General features: G+C 39.6%; 1 protein-coding gene across 1 annotated transcript in view; it reads left to right on the plus strand.

Annotated features, from left to right (window-relative positions):
• SERGEF (secretion regulating guanine nucleotide exchange factor) overlaps positions 1-18,295 on the plus strand; it is a 166,609-nt gene that overhangs the window by 75,389 nt on the left and 72,925 nt on the right. The window contains 1 exon segment of the mRNA XM_058421057.1: positions 8,055-8,091. Within this exon segment, the coding sequence (XP_058277040.1) occupies positions 8,055-8,091 (37 nt within the window).

Genomic DNA, 18,295 nt, shown 5'->3' on the forward strand with positions numbered 1-18,295 from the left:
AATTGTGCATTTGCTGAAGACCCCTAGCTGATATCTAGATGTCTGTAATGTTCGTGAGGATGTTGGTCTTGTGGGATTTGCAGTGCACAGTCATAGGTTTAGAAGTATGTACACATTAACAGGGCTGCTGTGATAAATGAATGATTTCTTTATCAGTCAGAAGGGATACTTTAGTCTTAATTTTTCACAATATAATGAGGACTGAATAGAGAGCTTGTTACAGGAGACAAACTGAAATTGAATGACCATGACTTGGTTCATTTTAAAAATTACGAAAGGACAGACAAAAATTGTTTTGTGGCTGAGGTCTTGATTACAAAAATGGAAAATTTTGATGGACCGGTGAGGCTGAGGGATATAAAAGTGGCTGAACTTGATTTTCCTGGAATGAAAGATACTAATGCTTTCTGAACCCCAAGGAAAGAAGAGAACTGCCTGAAGAAGGGTATAAGAACTAATTGAAAAATCTTGAGGCAAGAGAGAAGAGCCAGCTGACATTGCTGACTTGTAAAGATTTTTATCACACTTGTTTTGGCTGCATTCTTGTCATTCGACTAAAACCTAATACACTCAGTGTCCTTACTGAGATCTCAGCATTTTTTGTGTTGTTCTGGAGTCATCTAAAGATAGGCTTTTTTCATATGTGGACACAGACCTTGCTCTGTGTTGATGTCCTCAGTCTTTCCATCCTCAGCTTAAGGCAAACCAGTCCATATTTAATTTTTTCAATGTGTCCGGATTGTCAATGTGACCTCCTTTAAGTAGACTTAGGAGGTGCATGTGTGTTGCTGTGATGTAAACCTTCCCATGAAAATGTTGACTGCTTTAACAACTAGCTTTTCTTTCCTTTTATTTTCATCTCCTGTGCCTGCTCACTAACAATAAGGTTTTGGAGTTGTATAAAACCACATACCCCAAACCAACCAAAGATTAGTTGGTCTTTGGTTTATGATTTTATTTGGGCTGTTTGGAGGAGTTTTGTGCATGTATTGGTGGGGGGTTTGGTGGTTGTTGTGTGGTTGGTTTGTTTTTTGTGTTTTTGGGGTTTTTTTGGGTTTTTTTTAGGATTTTTTTCTTATTGGTTGTTGGTTTGTTGTTGTTGTTGTTTGTGTTGTGTTTTTGATGGTTTTTTCTCTCCCTCTCTCTCTCTTTTTTTTTTTTTTTTTTTTTTGCTTTGTACTTAACAAATGTTTCCATCTCATGCAAGCACTTGAGGCCGAAAGTGCACCAACTGAATCACAGAAGTGCACCTGTGTGGGCCTGATATTTCTAAGTCTGAAGAGATTTTAGCCTACTAGCAGTGCTAACTGTTTCCCCAAGGGAAAAGTTCTCAAGAAAGCCTCTTCTTAAAACAGTCTTGGCAAAACAACTATCCTTTCCCCTGACAATCTTTCTCCAGGTGGTGTTTTGCTGTTTCTCTTGTTTCACCAATGGAATTAGGGATGTGTTGTTCCTATTCACCACTCATGTTAAGTCTGTATTGGAACACCTTATAAAAGGTGATAAGTATTAGACAATAAAGCCTTCTATACTCTTCGCCTTCTAAAATACTTGGAGTCTTGTCTTTCTTTCATGTCCTGCAGTGACACACCTACACCCTGTTAACCACAAGAAGACATTCCTGGAAGTGTGGTGCTCAGTTGGTAGAGAGAAGAGCAATTTCTCATGTGTGGTTAGTGTCACGGAGAGGGAAGGTGTGCAGAGACATATATATGTCACATATGGCACGGAGGGTGTGAAGGCAAACTCTTAGTGTTGGCCAGCTGGCATTTTGGTGACTCTAAGACAATGGCAGGACAGGGTATTGAGTAATGGGAGACAGGACTTGGAAAACAGTGGGTGGAGAAGCAAGGGAAATGCAGCATGGGGCAAAAGCATTTTGTCTCTTGTGCTGTAATTGATGCAGGCTTGGAATTACTTTCAGGCAGGAAGGGCATAGATCATAACTCTGGATGCTACAGAGAGCTATAAAATCTTCCTTTGGAAGATTGCTGCATCCTGGCAATGTCTTGATGCTTCCACTCTTCCTCCTTGCTTGCAAAGGCCCACTTATGTGGCACATTAGCTTTTGGTCAGGTGTGTTTGGAGAAGAAATGTCTTCTTTCAGATCTTGCTGTGTGCATTCAGTTTAAATTCTGTTGTGAATTTTCTTGTTGTAGCGGAAAGTAAAACTACATACAGACTAATAAGCCAATCACACAACTACAAAAGAATCTGTGTTAAGTGGAAAATAAGATTTGATGAAAAATGTGACCTACAGGACACTAGCCCTCTTACTTTTCACCTGCTGCAGCCAACAGCTAGGAACATATTCTGCATTAAACTGAACTTAGTCTTATGCTCACCAAGGAATGTGACTAGATTAGCAAGTTGCTTTCTTATCAATCAGGAGTCAAATCATCCAGAAGAGGAACACAGGCTTCCTAGTAAAGGATCACTGGAAGTATGACAGCTTTGCTAATTAGATTCCTTTTACTTTATTTTTGCACACCAATAGAATTCTGCCTACAAATGTAGTTGCACTGAGTGTGTCAAACAGTACAAATTGTTGTTACTAATCAAGGACATGGAAGAACAGCTCTGGGAGAGAAGATACCCCAGTCTTAAGTAAGCTTTGATCTACAGTCTCTCAGTCACCTAGTCTCCTTCCATTAGAACTTCTGATCTCAGAAGGAACTAAATTTGCCATCTTCTGGCCCTAGCAATTTCCTTACAGTGAAGTTTGTCAAAAGACATGAGATACCATGGCTAAAGTCCTGGATAAAAATATTTACGTGTCCACCCTTTCAGAGGTTTCCTTCCCTTGCCCTCTGCCCTCTCTCCCTGAAAAAGAGCTTTGGTGCAATTAGGAAGACAGAAACTAGAATCTGCCTGCAACTTAACATCATATCTTCATTCATCCTTAAAAATCTTCTTTGTACATCATGTTCTCATCTCCAGGAAGTGATGGAAGCCTCCACAGCCTTTCATGTTTTGGGAAATAATTGCACTGAAGGGAATTAACATGCATTTATAGGGAGTTAAAACAAAAATAAATTAGGTCTTTTTGTTGTTCTAGCTTAACACCTTGATGTTTGGATGCTTGTGATTTTTTTGTACTGCAATCCCTCTTGTCAGTCCAGCTCCCTATGCTTCTTCATTGCACCCTCTCATCTTCCTTCCCCTCTGCTTCAGTGGGGAGGTTGACTTTGCCTGCAGTTTCTGATTCCATTTTTGATGGGTTGCACAACAGATCCTTAGTCAAAGCCCTGGGATTACAGAAAGAAAAGAAAGAATAGCCTTGTGATCATGATACTAGCCTGAAACTTGGATTTTTATACACTTTGTCAGACTTGTTTTGTTCTAGTACTTGGAAGTCCCTTAGGGGATGGTTGGCAAAAGGTATTTTTGTCTCTTAATTACCTTTTGAAATGCAAGGTAGACTATGTATCTAAATATCCACAGGAGTCTTATCCTGTATGTGTTCATTGGTTGTCTGCAAAGGTGAGTTCTCTATCCCAGATAGAAAAGGTGGTGCTTTGTCAGAACTTTCTTCCCTGATAAATATCTTGTTTAGTAGATAACCTTTTCCTAATATGCATATATTTTTTTTTCTTTTTTATATCTGTGTATGTTGGGAAGGATGAAGCCAGAAAGCCCTATAAATATGATTGCTTAGATTCTGAGAATGTGAAACCTGTAACTGAGATAGAATTGAAAGTAAGTTTTGATGTTTGAGATGTCCTAGCTACTAGATGCCTGCGAAAACAACCCCCTATGTATGATTCATCCCACACATGTAACCCCCCTTGAAGTATCAAGTATCTGTAACCCCATTGGCACAAGCCTGTTACAGCCCACCTCGAGACCCCTTATCAGGGGGCTGCAGAGTGGGCCTCGCTCTTGTCTCTTTGTTCTCTTCTCCTTTGCTCCTCTCTCTTGCCTCTTGCGTCTTGCTCTTGGAATTTCCTTATCTCTCACTGCCCCCACCTTCCAAGGCCATGCTACAGCTGCGCCTGGCGGCTCCGAGCAAGGCCTCATGTCCCATACAATAAACCTCTTCTTCTAAAACCTGACTTCAGAGATCTCTCGTCTACATTCATCCACACCATCCTGGAGTCCTCAGCAGCAAGCAGGAGAAAGTATTTCTACATGTGCACACACACAGGTATATATGTTTACATAATGGAATGTTTATATAACATGTACTAAACATCATTCTGCTTCTTCATGTAGTGCTTTTAAGATCAGAAAATATTTTATTCTTAAGTGAAATATTTTCTCTATTTTGCATAACCCGTTGATTTTACATTCAGTCAATTAATTTTTGTTAGGACTGGGCCATAAGCATGTATGTAGGCTGCAGAAAGGTGTCGATGTTTTGCCCAGAGTTTGTGGTTGCTGTGCTAAGGTCTTTCCTCACTTATCCTTGCAGCTTATGTCTGTGATTATGCTATTTATCATACTATTTATGATTAATAAAATGCTGGTCCCTTGGCTGCTTACACCTCACCTGTTAAATCTGGATGGATGGATGGATCTGAACCACAGCCATTGCTAGGTAGAAAACAGCTTGCTAGTGCACAATTTAAGGGAAGAAACAAACAATTCATGTATGGTTGAAAGACCACAGATAATAAGGTAAATAAGTTCTGGGTGAAATGGTCCCTAAGCATTCTTTCCCTGCCTTATAGACATTTTCCCACGTGCCTTGAGATCATTTATATAGAGATCACAATATCCTTCACAACTCTTATAAAATTTCCCTCCAAACTGAGAACTTTAGTGTGAATTGTTTCCGTGTAGGGGGTGGTGTTTCTTAAGCTCACAGAATGCTTTGCGCAGTAACAGTATCTCTGATTTGTCATTAAGTTTAATGATTTTTTTCAATTAAAACATAATGTAAAATTATTGCCCAATTAGAAAGCATTATTATGTGTTTATAAGCATCCCTGACTGTACTTACCCACTGGAAGCATGCAGATGTCTGTTGGAATTTAATTTCTCTGCAGCACACTGGGGGTGGGGAGAGAAGATAAGTAACCAGAAAATTATAGTTGCTGCAGTAAATACCAGGCTTCTCCCAGTGACCTGCACTGACTGCAGAGCTTATTACGTCTAATGTAAGCACAAAACATCTGTTCAGCAATGCTGTTCTCTTGCTGGTTTGTATTTGTACCAGCAAATCAATCATTCTTGGCTGATTGTTGCCTGTTGCGGGGAGTCACGGAGTAAAGAAGGTGCCACATTTTAAAATTTATTTTGAGAAAGATGTTGTGAAATGCCTGAAAGGCTTCAATGTACATTAAGCAGTGGCAACCTTGCTTCACCTCTGTGGTGTGGTCCCTCCTGAGCTCCAGAGGCATAGGTGTGCAGGCCAGCCGGAATCCTGTGGGTGGGCGGATGGTATAGCCTGTAGCAAGGAGCATGGATGATGGATAAGGTGTTCCAAGAAGCTAAATTTAGAGTTCTCTAAGGTTTTTTTTATCCGGGGGTTCCTACAGGGTCAGTCTGTGTTGTCAGGTGGTGACACCCTGCGATAAGGCAGAGGTGTGGTGAACCTTGTAGTCTAAATTCAGCAAATTCTACTTCGGAGCACAGAACTGCTGCTGGTATGTGGTGTGTGCTGTCCTTGCTCTGGGCTGTTGAGAGTGAATCCAGGGCACTGCCTTCAGCAGCTTGTGATTTTACTTGGTTTTGGTTTTAGCAAAGCTACCACTTCAGAGGTGGCTTTTACCCCCTCAAAAGAGGTGTTCTTTTGCTTTGCAGTAGCTCGTACCCCATCAGCCCCAGAGCTGCAGCATGTTGGCCATGAGTGTGGCAGCCTTGGGAGCAGCTCCCCAGCACTGGCCAGTTGTATAACACAGCAATTCCAGGCCTGGTTTGATGGACTCCCTTGCAGCCTGATAGCTGGCTAGTGGGAGGCTTTGAATGGTGGCCAGGGTAACAGCTACAAGTGCAAAGCTGTTGGAGATCACCAGCATCCTTTTATCTGGTTTTCAGGCTCTACTATTAGATGTAGCAAAAAAAATGCTTCTTTGTCAGGGGAACTTTTTTACAATCTAAATAATGCCTTGTTAGTGTGGGACTTTTTTTTTCTTTTTCTATTTTTTAATGTAATGTTCCTGGAGCAGATCCTGGCAGTGTCATCCACCAGCCTGAGCAGTTCTTTTGTGCTGATGCTTTTGAATCTCTGCCTGTGTCAGTGTATTTCCTAGGGAATTAGCCAAGATTATTCACACCTCAGATAAAGTTTATTTATTTTATTAGCAACAACTTCAGTATATCCAATTTTTGGCACTTAGTGAAGATGAGAATTTTGCTTTTTTGCTAGAAAGCCTTTGCATGTGTTTCCATGTGTGGATCTTGTTTCCATGGCATCAGCTTATAAGCCTGAGAAGCACAGGTGGGAGCATTAGCCAGTAAATAGGCATTAGAAGCCAGGCCTGCTGCTGTGTAGGGCTTGGTCTTGTGGTGAGGATAGTGATGTAGGATATGGCAGTGACTTATGTGTTTTAGTGGCTGGGACTTGGAGCTTTTCCTGTGTGCAGTATTGTGGAATAAAAGACTTGATGCAGTCCTGTTAGTGTTCTTGCAAAGGTATTGCTTTTCCTGCTGCTTTGTCTTGATTTTTCTGAAGACAAGGCCGTGCTGGAATATGCTGTGACTTGAATTATTTTTCTTGCCCTGTTTTCCCAAATGCTTTAATCTCTTGTCTAAGCACCTTTATTCGAAAGTGACTTTTTCTCATTCCTTGCCATTGTTGTGTTGGGATGGCTTTGCCAAAATGTTTACATGTAGCAGTTGTGACATGGGTAAAATGTGAATAGTAGTGATTGTGGTGTTCATTTATAACACAAGAGCTCAAGCTACTCAGTGTGTCAGTCTTGGGTGTACCTTCACCAGTAAATACTCAAGTACAGTGAGCTGAGCACAAGGCCTATTTTATTAACTTCTATGGGTTTATGTTCTGCAGACATGGAGTTGATTATAGCTGTTTCTCTGGCTGTAAAAACTGTAAAGTTATGTGTGCACAGAAACGTATAGACTTTTGATGGTATGGACTTCTACTTTTTAATATAATTGAGCGTATACTCTTCATTATATTTTCCCATTGCAAATATACTTTAAGAGGAATGTTCTTATTAACTTTTCTCCAGCTCAGTAGTAGGTATAATGGGCAAGTAGTTTCTAGACAGTGGACAGGATACAGGATTTTGAGGGGGTTGCTTTTATTTAAATTAAAAAATTGAGGACACTCAGCAGAGTAACCTTGTGTGAAGTCTGTTACATCAGACAATTATGTTGGCAGTGACCTTGCAAAAGAAATTCTGTGGGAAAGACAAGCCCTTGCAGTAAGGACAGGGGACTGCTCTTGGTGCCTGTGTTACTGTCATTGGTGGACGACTTAGAAAAACTCAGTACACTAAAGCAACTTAAGCATCAGACATGGTCACAGCAGCTACAAAGAAGGATAAAAAATAAGTGAACTATAGGTTTGCTTTGAAAAGAAATTAGTAACTCATTTCCATGGTTAATGAGCTAACAGAAGGGTTGAGTCCTAGGGTAGTTTTTCTCCATTCTAGGCAGGTGACCATAGTGATCAGGTTTGTCACACTGAGCCTGAATACTCTGAGCAGTTCCTCTGCGGTCAGCTTTAAAAACAGTATAGATAAGAGATATCGAGATTGTCATCACCCTTTTGATTCCCAGCTATCTCTGTATGGGTTAATCTGTGTTTACTCTGTGCCTCTTGTTGGATCTACTGGCTGTTGTCAAAGGTGTGATGTTTTTGGAGAATTGTGATGTGTTGCTTGAAAGGGTTGAAATATCTGCATTTTGAAAAGAAAATACCTCTTAATTAAAAAAACAAACAAACATGCACCCCTGCCACTAAGCCCCTAAGTGAGGCTACAAATTAAATACCTTTTAAGAGTGAGAACACTTCAACCTTGATTTTGCATCCTACAAACTGTAGTTGTTTGTTTCAAGTTAATTTTGAGTTCCTGTCATAATTGTGACTATCTTCCTACTGGTAAGCAGGTTCTGATTAGTCATTCATATTTCTTTTTCAGATTGCATGTGGCTCAGAGCATAATCTGGCAATAGTTGGTAAGTACCTTAATTTATAACAAATCCTCTCACCTTTTTTTCATTTTAAGTAGTACCAGATGAAAGAAAAATGTGTACATCAAACATACTCAATGATTATCAGCATTGTGTGCAGCTGAAAGGAGAAAAGTAACATACAGATGTAGAGGAAAGAAGAAGAGAAACTAGTGACAATAAGTGGTGGTGATGAAATTGTGGCCTTGTAGACCAGCCCCTGTAAGGAGAGAGGGGTTGATGGAAGTAACAGGAAAATACATTTGCAAAGTGCTACAGCCTGTCTTAGATTGGAGCCATTGCAACAATCCAGGCTGCAGGTTCAGAATAGCATCTAAGCTTGACGCTGGTCAAAAGTATCTTTGTTTAAACAAGATGGAATTATTGCTGAAAAAAAAATCCTGGGTCTTTTGTTGCTTGAAGCTTGGAAATCTTCACAGTCAGTCAGTGGTAGACAGGTTCTTTAGTGCATTTTAGCATAGTACAGCTGTTTGTAACAATGATGGAAGTACTAGGAAACTAATGTCTGTGGAAAAAATTGAATTTTGTGTACTAATTCCAGGAACAATCAGATTCTTGCTTTCAATGTGATGAGTTGATAACTGAAGTTTGATACATGATTGCTATTATATATAATTACTTGTTTAGGAACATTTTAACTGTAGATTTTTGAGCACTTCATAAAGGAGGTCAGGATAAATTATCCCCATTAATAGACAGGGCAAGACAGATGTAGAAAGGAATTCTATGCTAATGAGAGCTGGAAATGAAACAGCACTCCATCCATGTAGATGTTTTTGATTGTCGTGACTGATAGGTTGAGGTGGCAAGTAAAGAATTTCCTTAATTTTCTAAAGTGTGGTGTGACAGAGGTAGAGAAAAGCAGCTATTTGGTATTCAACCTGTTTTCCATGCTTTAATTTCCTTAGGTTTTGTTAAGTGGCCACAAAGGTGGCATTTTCTGTATTTCCGTATCTGCTGTAGTATATTTTCTAATTACCCTTCTCCAGTTAAACTTTGTAGTGAACTTGTTAAGTTCTATTAAGTTTATGGCTGGATTTAAGAAAATATTTTTCCTTTTGCCTTCTCCCTACTTGTTCAGTATCACATGCCTGTATTGTCAGGCTGGTGCTTCTGAATGTCGGCTCAAGAGCAATCTTGTTTCTTGCTGAACTGATGAAGTAAAAATATACTGCTGGCAGATTCCTCCAGTGTGCATGAAAGCAAAGTATTGAGTTTGAACAACCTTCTCTGTGCTTATGTCCTTTTAAGCTTCCTGTCTTCTAGGCAGAAATCTTTGGAAAAATGGGTTGGGGAAAAAAATTCTAGAAGAAAGTTACAATAAATTAAGAACTTTGCATATGTAAAGAACACCACATGCCTATCTAAGCTGTGTGCTACACTCATTGAATTCAATGGGGAAATTATCAGTGCTGGAAGCCAGTCAATTTTATTTTAAGGATGACAGAAATGTGATGTTGCAAATTTTTTGAACTAAAGAACTATGATACAATTTTCCCTGAATTGAATTTTATATATGCTTTTAAAAGGTTGACTTTTTAGAACATTCTTTGGTAGGATATCACTGGTCACTCTTGATTCAAAGCTGTCAGCTGTTATAGTCCATAAGAGATATCACATGGATTTCTGTGAACGTGTCTACTTGATTGTACAGTTTTCTAATAACTTATCATTCAAGAAGAGTTCATTTAAAACAACTGTATCAGCCGTGTCTTTCTTAATTAGTAAGTGCTTGAGCGATTGAGTTTTAAACTGAAATAATTGAAGTTCAGTATGACAGGTAAACTGAAAAGCCTTTAACAGTATAATATTCAAGTCAGTATTTCTGGTTGTATATACAAATGTACGTGTGCTTTGTTTGTTGCATCCTCTTTTAAATAGAAGCATTTTTTGGATGGAGAGGCTGGATTTAAGATTCGTTCCACAAATGCTGAAGTAGTGTTCCAATCATCTTGCTGGTGATACAAGCTGTTTGATTTTTAAGGCTACCAAGCAGTTAGGTTTTTTTCATGTTACTTTATACAGTCTGCATCCATTTGTACAGTTTAGTTATTTGAATTCTCTTTTCTTCTGCTTTCTTCTACTGAAGTCAGTGCAAAATTTGTCTGTTCTCCTCACTGTGATGGCACTTACTCCTTTTTTTGTGGCTATATTGGTAGCATTCTAGTTCTCATTTTAATGTGAGGTAAATGTTTGATAAAAAGGAAAGTGAGATGTGGGTTGTCTTGAAATGTACCTGCCTTTCTAAACTTAATGAGTTAAAAGTTGCTATTAGTATGTGAAAAGCTCCTAGCCTTAGTGGAAAGACATTTTTATCTTCATTTGAGGCTGTACTGTGATACTAATTCTAAAATGTGTAAGTGTAATATTTTTATGCTTGTATGACTTTCACTTGAAAACAGAAATCCTTGCCTGGTAAGAAAAGACCTTGCACTTTTCACCTCAATCAAGGATTAATCATCTTAGGAGCCAGCCATTTTTGTTGTGAAAGAAACAGGTAGTTGTTTAATAAATGTTGTATAACATATCTGAAAAACACCTTGCTACACTGAAAACTGTGTCTGTACTTATTGACCACCACAAAGGTGGCTTTTCTACCTGAATGTGATAGCTGCAGTGTTAGTGCTGAACTTTGTGACATTGAGACAGAGTCTTTGAATAACTGAAATACATAATGGAACTAAATCACTGTGACAAAGCTGGGCTTTTTTCACATTTGGGAGTCAATAGTGTTTTCAACACTGAAAAAGTAAGGAGGTTTGAGTCTTACCCTAAAAGCCTGAGTTTAAAAACATTATTTATGGAGAAGGCTCTTATCAGTTTCCTACTCACTCCCCAGTAAGACTTTGAGGCTCCTTTTTGAAAAAGAGAGTAGTTATCTTTTGAGAGAACTCGTAGCTCATGCAGTGCTGCAACTTAAATATTCAAGGAGTATTAACTGTGCAGAAGTAGAGATGCTATTAAATGCAGAAATGCCTTGACTGTGCTGCAACCACAGGGCACAGGACAGAATGCCATGAAGAACCTACAAATGCAAATGTCTTATTTTAGTAAAAATGAAACCATGGAATTGTATTCAAGCCTCCTGGAGGTAGTTAAACACCTCTCCCCGCCCCCTCCCCCCCCCCCCCCCCCAAATGATTACAAGGATGACAGTTCTGTAGTCTGTCTCTCCAAAGCCTTGGTAATGCATTATATCCCTTTTTGGTCTTGCTTTTAGTCATTTCCTCAACCTGTATAAACTAATAAAAAATCTTTTAAACAAAAGATATTGGAGGATATGTAGGGAGGAGTGCTTGTTTTAAAAGCTAATTAGTTTTTGTTGAAGTCCTATTTGAAAGGAGCCTTCAAAGGGGAATGTTCGTTTGGAAGAGAAAGACTTGGATCTTTCAAGTTAATATTTTCTGGTGTGGTTTTTTGAAGGGGATAAGTGTTGGGTCATGTGGCTACTTCAGATAGTGCAAAAAGTTTTTTCTTGCACTTTCATAGTAAGCACAGTGAATTCTGACTTCTGCTCATTTTCTTGCATGAGGATATAAAACATCCTTCAGTGAGACAGTCCCCAAATCCTGAATTGAACACTGCTATGTAGTGACTGACACCACAGAGGCACTGTCAGTACAGGTGGTAGTGGGGCAGTGAAGGAGAAATTGGGTTTTGTGATTCATGTCATTGTTACTCATTTGATACTTGTCTCTGTCTCCTTTGGCATTTTCCCTATTCAGGTCATTCAGCACTGCTTTCCCCCCATGATTAATGGTGGTGGAGGGGGCACCATGTAATTAATGCTAAAACAGTAAAAATGAACCCCAAAGGCACAAGCTGGCCACTCAACCATAAGTGTGTTTCGTACATGGAAGTACAAGTGACGTATGAGGAGACAAGGCCCTGGCTGGTCACGTAGACTTTCAATGCATTCAGTGCAGCAGCATTTTCATGAAACATTTTTTAAATCACTTCTCAGCTTTCTGCTAAATCACAGGCCCTTCCAGAAGAGGGCTAGTTTTCTCTCCCATTGCCTTTTTTGTTTTGTGTGAATTAGAACGAGCTTGAGGATTTTGTCTTCTGTGGTTTGTGTGCAATCACAGCTGTAAATATCACATCATGGGCATTCACATCTTTCTGAAGGTGCAGCTGGAGAGTAAAAAGCAATACTAAATATAATGGAAGAATAGTCTTTGCAGAGGAAAATAGGTACTCATATGGTAGCTCATGCCTCAAATTGTCTGAATTAAAGTATGCAATATTGTCAGAAGGGCAGTAAAAGAGCTGTTATTCATGCTCTGTTGAGATTCTCTTTTATAATTCCTGTCCTGGAAGAACACAGCAATTATAATCTGGAAAACAAATGTGAACAAAGGTGATCAAAGCTTAGGGAGGTAGTGATACACATCCTAAAATGGTGGTGGTGTTAATGCCATCCCAAACACTTTGGTGCCATGTTTTTTGATAAGGAAGCTGAAGAGTTTCTACGTGCAAGTCACTACCTCTTAATTAACAGGGTTTTGTACTTTTAGTAAACTTCCACTATTCCAACTGAATTACTGTATAAAGCATCAGTTGAGGAAGGGCTGTAACAGATTTTGAAAGATCTATTTCTCTGGCAGAGTGAGCACCAATGAGGAGGGGGGACTATGCAGGCTGATGGAGGGATCCCTGCATTATACTGACAGTATTACTTGGGTGTTTGCAGCTGCCCTATGAAACAGCAGATAGTCATGTGTCTGACATTCGGTCCCGGGGGACTCAGCAGTCTGTCATGAGGACAAAAATCATAAATTCTCTCTCTTGCTGCAGTGTTTGGAGGAATCTTCAGCATACACAGTGGAGGGCACTGGTGTTCAGCAAGGAGCCTGAGTCTGCTAGTCTGTTGCTTTATTTATTATGCATGAAAAATCCCAGTGCATCCAGGGACTGTATTGTAAATGTTTCCTGGCAGACCAGCATGGAGTCATGTTGCAGCATGGTGTCTCTTTGCATTGCAGCACTAATCACATTATCTGCTTATTAAAGGGCACCTGGCAGGACTTCGAGTAACCATCGCTGTTGTCATTTTCATGTGGGTTATATGTCGACTTTCTAAATTTATTCTCTGGCAGAGCCATTCCATATGTCATTTAACTCTTAATGTGGCTTTATTAAAATAGCTCTTCAAAGTATAAGCTCCTTTGGTTATATTTGTTGAGAAAAAGCAGCCTCATACGTATCATTACCCAATCACCTGTCTGAGTGCTTTGGACATAGCTGGATATAAATTTGACATCACAGTTTTCCTATCATGGTTAGATATAGTGAGTTGTTCAAATATCTCCTCACTTTGTGTTCCTTTTCTGTATACTGTTGGTGCTCCAGGCAAACTAATTGTTCCTCAGGTAAGATGGAAGCTGAACTTGAGTTTCAGATTTCAGAAGTCTGTTTAATTTGTTATTTTCAGCAGGTTATACTCACAAAATCTCATTCCTCTGGTCTCTTAGTGTTTCTTTTTCCAAGGGCTAATGGAAAGCCAAGTTGCCAACTATCTCATGAATTTGTGGGTGTAAGGTGATGAGGAGAGAAATGAGGAAATGCTAATTTGAGCATTTGGAAAAAGCCTTCTGATGGGGCTAAAAACGAGCTTTCTAGCAACTGAATGTCTGAAGTCAGTGGCTTGCTGGCTATACGAAAGGATGGATATTTTGCTGTGAAAAGCTGATTAGATTCACAAGGGAAAATGGGATTGCATTGGCTCCCTAAAAAGAAATTACAGAGTTTAGGATAAGATCTGGCAGAACTGCATCTTCTGTTACTGAAATGAAGTCCAGATTTTACAGCTACCATCTCTTGCAGGCTTTGTCACTGTATTGATGCATATTTTGGGTGACTTAACTCTCTGGAATGCTGTGTTCAGCTTCTTCTTTTCTCTGTGTGGCTTGTCAATTTAGGTTGTGAAATCTTTGGAATAAAAACTGCCTCTTAGTGTATTTTATAACTGCTTAGAGTAAAGGGACCTGATTTTTATTTTTTTTTAGCATTGCATTGCAACTAATAATAGTTGCAATCACTTCCCCTCAGGGAGGCAATTTTAAAATGTAATTAGTCTTGGTGTATGTGTCTCTATCTTAATTTATATAATTTAGCATATAAACAGGTAATAATGCAGTGCTTATCATATTGTTTACAGTGTGGTTTCCTGCAGCTACCAGATGCAGAGCTGCTTAGGCAGACCCTGAAGATAAAAGCTGTTATTTTTTTCTGTACAAAAAGCTCTCACTTTTTGTGAAATTTTCCCCTGAACTTTACATATCACTGTGGTGTCAGCTTAGAGTTTGTCTAGAGTTGAGCTCCTGTGCGCTGTCAGTCTGTTTCCTGCGAGACACCGCATCACATCCAGAGGGATAAATCTGCTGCGTCAAGAACCCTCCCGAAGATGGGGAAGAGGCAAGCAAGCAATATTAACCTCTGGTGACAGCTGGAACTGTGAGTGGTGTCTAGAGGAGATAATTACCATGGGGAAGATGGCAAACAACCAGGAAACGCTACCAAGGAAGAATTTTTACTTGAGGCTGAATGAGTAGGGAGCCCTTCCTTGCAGGTATTCATGGAAAGGAAAAGTCCTTCCACCTTGTTTTAGAAAATCAGAGGATGAGAGCACTCTTAAGAGCAGGAGCTGCAGTACCGGTGCCTTTGTCAGAGGGTTCACTGGTTGGATACTGAGTATTTAGAAAACAAATCAAATTTTATCATATTTATTTACTCACAAGCTCTAAGCAGAGCAATTACTTTGAAGTAGAAGAAAAGTACATCCAATCTATTTAAGGCATATTTATCTGAATATTCAAGGAAGCAAATGGGAGTCACAAAAATAGGCACTTGGTCACCAAAGAGAGATTACGAGTTTGTTGGCTATAAAATGAAATAAAAGGAAGGACAAATGTCAGGCTCAGTCATCTAGAGCATGTGGGAGAGATGCTCACCCAAGTAAAGCACAAAGCCTGCAAAGCAGCTTAAAGCACTTGGAAGGAAATAAATTAAGGCTTCAGTGCCCTGCTGCTGAGAAGCTCTGCAAGTGAGCTGTGCTGGTAATTCTGGGTTCTGTACATGCAGCGGCCTCAATGCTTTACCTTCTAAGTGGATCACTGAGTAGAAATTTTGCAGCTAAATGGCTGGCTGGCAGGACGGAAAGGTAGTTTATATTTAGAAAGCTGGTGTGAGGAGTGCCCTGACCGTGCTGTGAGATTTGTGGCTCTCCAGGAGGGAATAACTTGCTACAGAACCTTAGGTTGACACCCCCCTGTCTGTGTGTAGTCACTATCCAGATCCTTTATGGAGCACTAGGAAATTTTTCTTTTAGCACACCGGTAGATATTTGTGACCAGCTTAGTTTGTTACATGCTCTGAGTGAATAATCTCTGAAGCTTTTTCCTTTTGATACTTTTTATGTATGTGTGTGTTTTACTAACACCATATTAAATACTGTTGGTAGCTTTCTGCATGATAAAAAGATTGAAGTAGGGATTTTCGGGAATTGGCTTGACTGTGAGTTGGGTTTTTTCACAAATGCACATTTAAAAGTCATCTTTTATGCCCAGTTTTTGGATTTTATGGTGTGTTTTGGTCATATGGTTCTGCTGTTCTCTTTCGGTTATAAAGGTCACAAAAATCTTTCAGGAACCAAAGCTGAAGGCAGGAGTGCTGACAGTGACTTGAGTCTGAGAGGTGACGTTGTGAGGATCTATGGGAAATATTTCCAGGCTGGTGGTGGAACAGGCTACTGAGCCAACACTGCTCTGTTTGGCTGTGACTGCACAAGACTAAATGCACTCATCAAAGCAGGCTTTCTGAAGCTTTTGTAAAACAAGGTGGCGTGGGGAATTGTTTCTATACCTTTCCATAAGAGCAGATACACTTTTCCCATTTTAGAATTTAGGACCTGGAATTTGAAGGTAGTTGAAATTGCAGTGGAGAAAATCTTGAGGTATTAGCTGGCAGACAAGATTATTTTACTACTAATAACAAAGAAGCAGCTGTTCAAGTTTGCAAGCCTATAGCAAGCTTTCAGGGTAAAAATAAAGAATTTTACTAAAAATCATTGGCTTTAGAGATAAGTGTTTAAGAAAAATATTAGGGAAAAAAAGTCAAATGAAAAGAGATTAAAAGAGATTAAGACTTGGCATATTTATAAAAATTACCCTTTACTTGTCCTTGCTTTTTGAACTTGTTTCAGTCAAGTGCTTCTTTATAGAGGCTAGGTAACAAAGTAATTAAAATTAAAAATGCTTTTGAGGCTCATTTCACTGTTGTGCTTTTTCTTGTGCTTTTTTTCAGAGTCTCTGAGGAGCATCCAGGCTAAACTGGGACTGTTATTGTTCCTGAAAAATGTGTTCACATCCTTTTATTTTTAGGCTGTTGGGCTTATTTGAACTATGAGAAAGTGTGAAGAACTGAAAGCTATATGGACAGGATTTTAAGAGGTATTTAGCATAGAACATTTAACATTTCTTGTGGAGCAGTGAAAAGGGTTGATATATTCCTGGTGAACAAGTAAACCACACAGGACTCATATCAAGCATATTCATGGTGAGGCTTCAAACATAACTGTGGTTTGCAGAAAGCTGAATGAAGTGAGAGACTACTGCTAGATATACAGATCTTGGTGTCCATCAGTTTTTAAGGAGCAAAATGCCCCTATTACCTGAGTATTTGATAGCTCTGAACTTGCTAGCATGGCAGTACATCTGTCAGTGTTCTCAAAACCAAAGGTACCCCAACCACCACCAGCAGCAATAACACACATGAACTGTAATGATTTTAAAAACCAATATGCTGAGGCCTTCCTGGCAGATTTTTCAGATGAGGTAGTTACATTTTCCCTAGCTTAATTCTGGCCTACATCCCCCTCCCCTCTACAAATCTAATGGAATAATTACTTTGAGAAGATAATATAGGATGTATTGATCCTGGTATAAACTTTGCTTGTATTTATCCTAGCCCTGATTTGATAAATTAAATGTTGTCTAGGAGAACCTTCACGTGACTCCAGGAATTCATGTTATAGGCTCTATCTTCCCTTGACTGGATTTAGCATCTCATGATATCCCTGCTCTGCATCCCTGTGCTGGAACAAATGACTAGATTACTGGGAAGTTATTATGGTGGGGAGCACCAGCCTGAGGCAGTAGGTGGAAGAGGTGAAGCTTCCAAATGAGCCCACAACAAACATGAAATCCAGTTTTAACTCTGCTCTTATTCATGGGTCATAGTCACTTGTTACTTGATTTTTATGTGAGTTGTTCAGTGAGTGTGAGGTTACACCCAGGGGGCCTGGCCACCATATTTGCTCTTTTGTACACCTTTTTAGGAATACTTTCAGGCAGTTCAGGGAATGCTCTGACGCAATGGAATTTCCAGTGCTTTTCACAGCTGTGAAAAGGACCTCCAGTATCCTTTTTGGCCCCCCTTGGGCCTTTCCAGACCCCTGTTCCTCTGGAGAATTTAACAAAGATGTAGCACATTCTCAGTTTGGATGTTATGTGACCTGCAGTGCTAGTGACTCAAAACCCTGTAAGCTGTTCACAGATCTCCTGTTATTCACCTTGTGAAAGACAATCAGGCTGAGTGCCTCAGAGTGCCACTGCCCATGACTTGTTCTGCAATGCCAGATACAGTGCTTTTCTGGTGAGAGAAGGATGTGCATGGCTAGAAGATTTCACTTTCCATTTTTCTCAGTAGGAAAGAATTTCTGTCAGTTAAGACTTTTGAGTAGAAAGGATTCTGAACTTAATGAGTTTTCTTTTTTTTTCCCCTGTGGATGATGCTCAGAACAACAATTCAGTCAAACATGGGGAAATTATTTTATCAGGATACATCATTAATCTCTCCTTCCATTCCTTTAGGCATTTTAATATTAATTTTAAAAAATAATTAATCTGCCATGACCTTGGTGACAAATCTGATTTGCCAAGAGATTGTACATGTAAGCAGCTGCTTTGCTGTGAATGTCTCATATTGAGCTGGAGATTGGCTTCCCTATGCCTTTGGTTTTCAGTGACACCAGCTGCTATCTTGCTGAGTTGAGACATCTCAGAAAATGGGCAGGATGACAAGCAACACAAATCATATAATTCTGAGTAGGAAGATCCTTGCTTTGAAAGATAGTTTGCTTTGGCTTTCAAACTTCCTATTTTTTCCTCCTGAACTGTTTCCTCCCATG

The sequence above is a fragment of the Hirundo rustica genome, chromosome 6 (assembly GCF_015227805.2).
Source record: "Hirundo rustica isolate bHirRus1 chromosome 6, bHirRus1.pri.v3, whole genome shotgun sequence".
NCBI classification, from domain to species: domain Eukaryota; kingdom Metazoa; phylum Chordata; class Aves; order Passeriformes; family Hirundinidae; genus Hirundo; species Hirundo rustica.